General features: G+C 38.0%; 1 protein-coding gene across 1 annotated transcript; it reads left to right on the forward strand.

Moving 5' to 3' along the window:
• Positions 1-512: 512 nt before the first annotated feature.
• On the forward strand, positions 513-6,338 carry LOC109102889 (pentatricopeptide repeat domain-containing protein 3, mitochondrial-like). The gene is made up of 24 exons (XM_042769693.1): positions 513-687; positions 864-916; positions 1,040-1,070; positions 1,214-1,259; positions 1,365-1,433; positions 1,701-1,805; positions 1,884-2,007; positions 2,096-2,205; positions 2,406-2,439; positions 3,017-3,156; positions 3,235-3,295; positions 3,376-3,458; positions 3,531-3,675; positions 3,760-3,810; positions 3,927-4,016; positions 4,292-4,320; positions 4,411-4,517; positions 4,606-4,684; positions 4,766-4,856; positions 5,154-5,239; positions 5,386-5,534; positions 5,624-5,665; positions 5,864-6,022; positions 6,101-6,338. Exons 1-24 carry the CDS (start codon positions 596-598, stop codon positions 6,144-6,146), a joined length of 2,022 nt encoding a protein of 673 aa, XP_042625627.1. The 5' UTR covers positions 513-595; the 3' UTR covers positions 6,147-6,338.
• The last annotated feature ends 529 nt before the right edge of the window (positions 6,339-6,867 follow it).

A 6,867-nucleotide genomic window follows, 5' to 3' on the forward strand; every position in this document is an offset into this window, starting at 1 on the left:
TATAAAACCTGAAAATGAATATTCTATGGGGCCGTATGAAGAATAGTTCATTTATATTGTTTGTTGAGATGGTATGTCCCGACCGTAGAAAACGAGTGAATGGTAGAATGGAAATGAATTCGAAACTGAGTAAAATAATAGTTATTCTTTTTTTAACTCTTCAATTTTGTATTTGCATTCAATTAGTTATTAAACTTTCTGCGTCATTATCTAGACGTAAATTATCGTCTTGACCGTTGAAATAAAAATGATGACAACACGTAACAACAAGTGGTACAAGTTGTAGCTGTCAGAAAGTTCCCAGTTAAGAAGTTTCTAATTACGAGTTCTAAGAGGACGTGAACGCTATTTAGAAGTTGGTTTCTCGTAATCACTATATGACGTGAACGCACGTTATGGCGCGTGTTTGGTCACATGATACATGTGACTGTTCTCAGCGCTTCACAGGATGGACCAATCACAGCTGACTGCGGGGGTGCCGCGGTGATATCTACTTTCTGAGCCGCCAAGCGCCACCTGCAGGAGTGTATCTATTGTTTGATGGGAGCGTTAGAACGCTCGTGAAGTGACGTGCCACCGAACGCACTTCGGTGTCATGGCGTCCTCCTGTTCGCAAGCTCTCAGGCATCATGTATGTAAGAGCAGCAGAATACTGCGCGTTCACCTGCAGAAGGCATGGCCTAATAGGTAAGATAATAGCACTAAAACAGGCTTATTCGGCCCTTTTATTAAATTACATTTTCTGTCATTTTCATGTATGTAAAGAAACCACTGGTTGTCTCTAGGTCATTTCAAGGGGCTGGATGTGTTCGCCCAAGTTTTATCAGGCGCATGAAAACACTCATTATGTGGTTTGTTTACAGGAGTTTTGTTCTGAATTCTGCTGCAGATCAACAGCCTGCAGTTTCTTCACCAGGTCTGACAGTTATGTCTTTTTATTAGGAACATTCACATGCTTTGTTAAATTAGCATGCTTTCTAATCAGAAATAAATATTAGAAATATATTTTAATGTTGTTTCTTTCTTCTTTCTTTTTTAGAAGAAATAGTGATTCCAAAGAAGAAAACATGGTCCGTACTGGTCAGATCTGAACACATTGTTTGTTACAACTCATAAATTCACATGATCAGTGAATATATAGATTTCTAAAATTAATCTATTAATTATTTAATCATTTATGCATTAACAATTAATTAATGTTTACTGTTATCAGGAGTAAAGAGGCTGTCTTACAGGCACTGGCATCCACTGTGAACAGGGTATGTTCATCAGACAACTCTAACACGCGTGTTATCTAATACCATGTAATCATAGTAACTGTGTGTGTGTGTGTGTGTGTGTGTGTGTGTGTGTGTGTGTTCTAGGATCCTACAGCCTCAGATTACAGATTCCAGGATGATCCATATCTCACTCCAAAAACATCATCAGAGTTTGTGAGTTTTGGCTATCGAACCATTTCAGGTTTTCAGGTTAAACTATTAGAGAGAGGTTCACGATCGGCATTTGTTATGGTAGTACTACCATTTTTAAGACCAGTAAAGACATAAAATCTACATTTATCTAAATTTACATTAATAAAATGAACATTTATTTAAACATTGAAATAATGAATGTATATATTGCAAGTTTTCCTAATTTGAGCATAGATGCACATTACATGAAAACACTTCTGACACTAGCTTCTTCTTCTTCTGGCACAGAAATTATTTTCCTTGTCCCAGGAATCGGGCAGAAATGCTGCCAAGTATTTCATCAGTACATACCCGAAATACTTCCAGAAAGACTACGCTCAGCCTCATATTCCTGTGAGTGTCCAGTATTTGTGTCTCATGGTTTGATTTGCTTATGAGGGCTCGTGCTTATGAATGTTACTTCTGTTGGAATGTCTAATGCCGGAAACTCTTGAGGCTCAGATAGAGGAGGTGTCTGAAGCTGCTCTCATAGAGAGAATTCAGATGAGGAAAGTCAAAGCTGCTGTGGATCTGTACGACCAACTGCAGCAGGCCGGTAAGAATGAGCAAGACGAGCCGTTGCATGTAATATCACTGTATAACTGACTGTATAACTGAATGACAAATGAGTGGATTCTGTGCAGGTACACCAGTGTCATTGGATGTGACCAATCAGTTGTTAGATCTGATTTGTTTCTATGGAGATTGTGATCCCGCACAAGAGAATGTTCCAGAACAGAGGAATGAGGAGACGGTAGGGCTGGTCACATCATAAAACAATGTTCAGAATGCTCTGTTGTTTTAGTGCAGTGGTTCTCAACCACGTTCTTGGTGCTGATTTATTTTATTATACACTTTATGACCAATAAGTCACCTGAGATGTGTTATGGTGAAATTTTTTGTTTGATTGTTTTTAAACTCCATCTTATGCTCTTATCCGTCGAAAAATCCCAGGAGGATGTCCAGGATGAACCGCAGACTAAAAAACGCTAAGAACTTATAAATCAAATAATAAGCTGAAAGCAACAGACATTTAAGTTTAAGAACCAAAAGAATCTAAATTTCTTATTTTTTTTGGAAGTGAGTGCTTACAGAAGGTGGAAAACAGACATTTTTGGTTTACAATCAAAGTTTCTTTTTTTTTTGCAGTTACGTGATCCTTCAGAAATCTTCTGAAGGATCATGTGTTGAAACTGAAGACTTGAGTATTGACTTTGCTGAAAGTAAAGAGGTCAGTTACTTTGCTTCTCAGAATCTTGAATAAAAAATGCATTATTAAAGCAAAAACTATCCAACATTGATAATAATAAAAACAATATAATTGTGCACATCAAAATGATTTCTGAATATGTGATGAATATGAGTATGCAAATTCCTTTGCTTCTCAGGAAATAAATTGCAGTAACAGATAAAAAAATCTTATTTATTCCAAATAAACTGACTGTTAGTGTATCTGCATAACACCTTGGTGAGATTAGAGACTTCATTCAAACACAGATAAAAAAATCTTATTTATTCCAAATAAACTGACTGTTAGTGTATCTGCATAACATAATACAGTCAAGAAAATACACTGTCACATAATAAGAGGTCGCCTTGTCTTGTTTTCTCCTTTAGAGAGAATAATAATGCAGAGAGGATCTTTGCGCTGCTGTCAGAGCCAAACACACATTCATACAGCGCTCTGATACGAGGCATGGTGAAGGTAACAGATGCACCAACTTCTACATTTAATTTCTAGTTTGACAGCAGAAGATGACTGCATGTGTGCTTGATTTCACAGTATGGTGCTTATTCTAAAGCGTTCAGCACCTACACTGACCTGCTCAACAACCAGCTGAAAGGTAAGTATGTGCTTTTCAGTTTTTAAATCAGTTCAAATGAAGCATTTCCAAAGCTGAATTGCCTTGTTTTGTTCCTCTAGCCGACGTGAGCACCTTCAATGCCCTGATCACCGCCGCCCCGGAAGTAAAAGAGAAATACAATGAGAAGTGGGAGCTGATAGTGGTATGTGATTATAGATTTTGTTGTGAAGCCGCTGTCTGAAGTAGATTCTGCAACAGTTTGTGTGTTTCGTAGGATCTTTTGAAGCAGATGGCAGAGCAGAAGGTCAAGCCGAACCTCTTGACGCTGAACGCTGTCCTGAAGGCTTTGAGACGCTGTGGCACTGTGGGAAAATCGCAGGCCTTTCCTGTGATCAGTGAGATGAGGGCTCTCTCCATCGGTCCGTTAAGTTTCTACAACAAGTGGTTTGTGATATTCTGATGCCTGTTTTGGTGTGTAATTGATTCTTTTTCTTTGATTTCAGATCCTAGTCTGGCCTCTTACAATCACTTGCTCAGCATATTTTATAAACCAGGTCATAAAGGCTCATTTTATACATTAAAATGGCAGTTGTTTCAATTCTAAATTAAATTACCATGTTAAATGTGCACAGAAACAATCGTGTATTTCCGATCATGCTTTGCTCTGCAGGTGCCCCATTTCAAGGCCAAACAGACATTCTGCAGGAAGTGATGAACGAGGTGTCAGGGAAGAGCTTCACTCCACAGGACCCTGATGATGGTATCTGCTTATTATTACAGCGGGGTTTACTGACTAAGTTTCATTTTTGATTTGTCTGCCAAAAACATTTTACCATAGAGATGTGTGTTAACGTCACTGAAATTTGGCATATTTCTGACTTGAGGCAGTATTTCTTGTCACTTGCACATGCTCAAGTGGACAAGACCGCAGTTGTTGCAATTGGGACAGGCCCTAACTATTACACTTCACCTTTTTGTAAAAGTATCTACAGAGTTGAATCGTTGAATCACACCTTCATCGCTTTTGTTTTTCAGCACAGTTCTTCATTACTGCTGTGAGAATAGTAAGTGCACTTAAACTTTCAACAGCACTGCTTCATGGTAACTGTCACTTTAGGATAGCATGTGACCCTGTTTGGCATCTCTCTCTACAGTGTCTTGACACTAAGGACATTGAGCAGGCGTACAGGGTCCACGAGCTGCTGGGGGTTGGAGAGAACTGGAGACTTCTGGGAAATGATTTCCAACAGAACATTTACCAGTAAGTATAATCCTGCAGAATAACGTGAACTTATTTTGATTTCTTCAGAAATCTCTTTAATGTCAGGTTGCTTGTGTCTCTGTTTCAGTGCGCGGTTCTTCAGTCTGCTCTGTATGATGGAGAACATTGATGTGGTGCTGAAGTGGTACAGAGATCTGGTTCCTTCAGTGAGTGAAACATACTCCTGTGTTTCTTCATCTGAACGGAATTAAGTGCATGAATGATGGTTAATGTGATCTTGTTTGAAGGTGTACTACCCCAGTTCTAACGTCATGAGAGATCTGCTCCAAGTGCTTGATACGGACAACAGATTAGACCTCATCCCGCAAATATGGAAAGGTGATTGATTTGATTGATTGATTTAGTTCAAAATAAGAGTGTCTATGAAATATTTCACCCAAAAATTTAAATTCTGTCTGAAATGTGTTTCTGTGTGTTCTGGGATATATGGTTTATGAGAACACAAATGTATATAACATGGGAATTACAACGTAAACATGGTGTCTTTATAAACCAAATGGCTTAAAACACACTAAAGGGCGTTATATTTTTTTCTGAAAATGTAAAAATGCAGAAAGTTTTGTGTATGAGATTTAGTACTATCAATACTTGCTCTAATAACTTCCTTTTCCACAGATCTCAAACAGTTGGGGCATGGCAACAGGCAGACGCTGGTGGAAGAGCTGCTGACACTTATGGCAAGAGAGAAACAAAATCAGGAGGTATCTACATCTATACTGATTAATACTCATGTCTTCTACAAATCTTCTTTTCAGTTGCCTTGCCAGTGGATTATAAAGCTAATTTCTATGTCAGTCTGTCATAATGGTGCTGGTTTGTAATGCACATGTATATATTTTCTGGACAGGTGCAGGAGACGTTTGCGGAGTGTGCACTGGACATCAAGAAAATGTATGACACAGGTGACCGGGGCAAGGTTATGATGAGCTGGACGGCCGGTTCTCTCAGCGACCTGGTCTCTGTTTTACTCGCAGCTCAGAGGAGACAGGACGCCTGGTAACATCCTTAATGGACATCTGTAATGTGATCCAGATCAAACTGAGTTCAAGCACATCACAGATATTCTTTCTCTTCCTTTAATTCAGGGAAATACTGAAACTCTTCAAAACACACAACAGAGTTCCAAGGTACGATCAGGGGTCTTAAATTTTGACTTTAGTGTTTAACAGTTGAGCATAGCTAGAAAAAATTCAATATTTTAGGATTTAAAGGTAATGTTGAAACACCCAGATCCACTTTTTTTGTAACAAAGAATCTAAATGAATTTTATATTATATTTGATGTCTTAATAGTCTGGATGTTCACACTGATGTGTTGTTCTGTAGTGAGGAGCTGCTGGATAAGTTCTTGACGTGTATAAAGGAGAGTGGCGATGTGAATCAGGCGCTGGAGCTGGTGCAGATCTCAGCTGGCTTCTGTTTGCCCGGGACCCCAAAACTCATCCAGCGGGTCCAGCAGGAGTTTCTGCTCTCAGAGCAGCAGAAGTGAGTTCTGCTTTTGTTGCAGCCCTAGAGATTTTAGTTTTAGAAACAAATTATAATCTGGTTTTTGTCATGTTGCAGGAGCATGTTGTCTGATCTGGAGATTCAGACATTTAACAGCGATTAAGTCTCGAGGCTGAGAGACGTTCTGCAGCGTGGATGGATCATAGCAGCTAAATATCTGGAGAAATGTCAATGTGGTCATTAATAATTGTGCACTTAAACATGTATGTTACATGCACAGATTTCAGTCTTCATTCCGAAAAAAAAAAATGTTTCTTCCCATTTCCATTTCTGGACTGGTACTTCAGGACAGTTTCACCAAATAAATAAAAAACCCCCAAATGCACTTTCACATAATCACACATCAAAAAATAAAAATTAGAACTGAAAAAAGATCAAAAACATTAAATTACAAATATATTAAAAAACTCCAATAAAAAACATAAAACAATAATGCAATTAGGAGTCAAAAAAATAAATAACAAAAATAAATTTCAAAATATAAAGAAAAAATTGAAATCAAAAACAAAAATGAATGTGTCATATTAGAGAGCAGCTTGTCTTTTCAAACTCATATTTCACATAACAAAAATAGCCTCCTTTTTACCTTTTCTGTTTCTGATACAGAAAAGCCAGTTCATGCTTTATGACCTCCACACTGCATTACTTGAACACATCACGTCACCTCAATAAACCCCAACTTTATTATTTCTATGCTGGCTACATATTAAGTAGCAATACTTAAAGTAGGTAATCTCATTCTTTTGTGTGTGTTGATTTGTTAATGAGGGATTTGTGGATACAGTAAAACTCAGTTGTTGTTTTTTAAGTAAAATTAGACCCTT

Source organism: Cyprinus carpio, chromosome A14, assembly GCF_018340385.1.
Source record: "Cyprinus carpio isolate SPL01 chromosome A14, ASM1834038v1, whole genome shotgun sequence".
Classification (NCBI taxonomy): Eukaryota; Metazoa; Chordata; class Actinopteri; order Cypriniformes; family Cyprinidae; genus Cyprinus; species Cyprinus carpio.

What these genes read in the sequence shown, in the direction of transcription:
- LOC109102889 (XM_042769693.1), top strand. Translation starts at nt 596, where the DNA reads ATGGCGTCCTCCTGTTCGCAAGCTCTCAGGCATCATGTATGTAAGAGC. An exon ending in GCCTGCAGTTTCTTCACCAG is followed by an intron (nt 917 to 1,039) that starts GTCTGACAGTTA and finishes TTTCTTTTTTAG; the next exon opens with AAGAAATAGTGATTCCAAAG. An exon ending in GATGAGGGCTCTCTCCATCG is followed by an intron (nt 3,676 to 3,759) that starts GTCCGTTAAGTT and finishes CTTTGATTTCAG; the next exon opens with ATCCTAGTCTGGCCTCTTAC.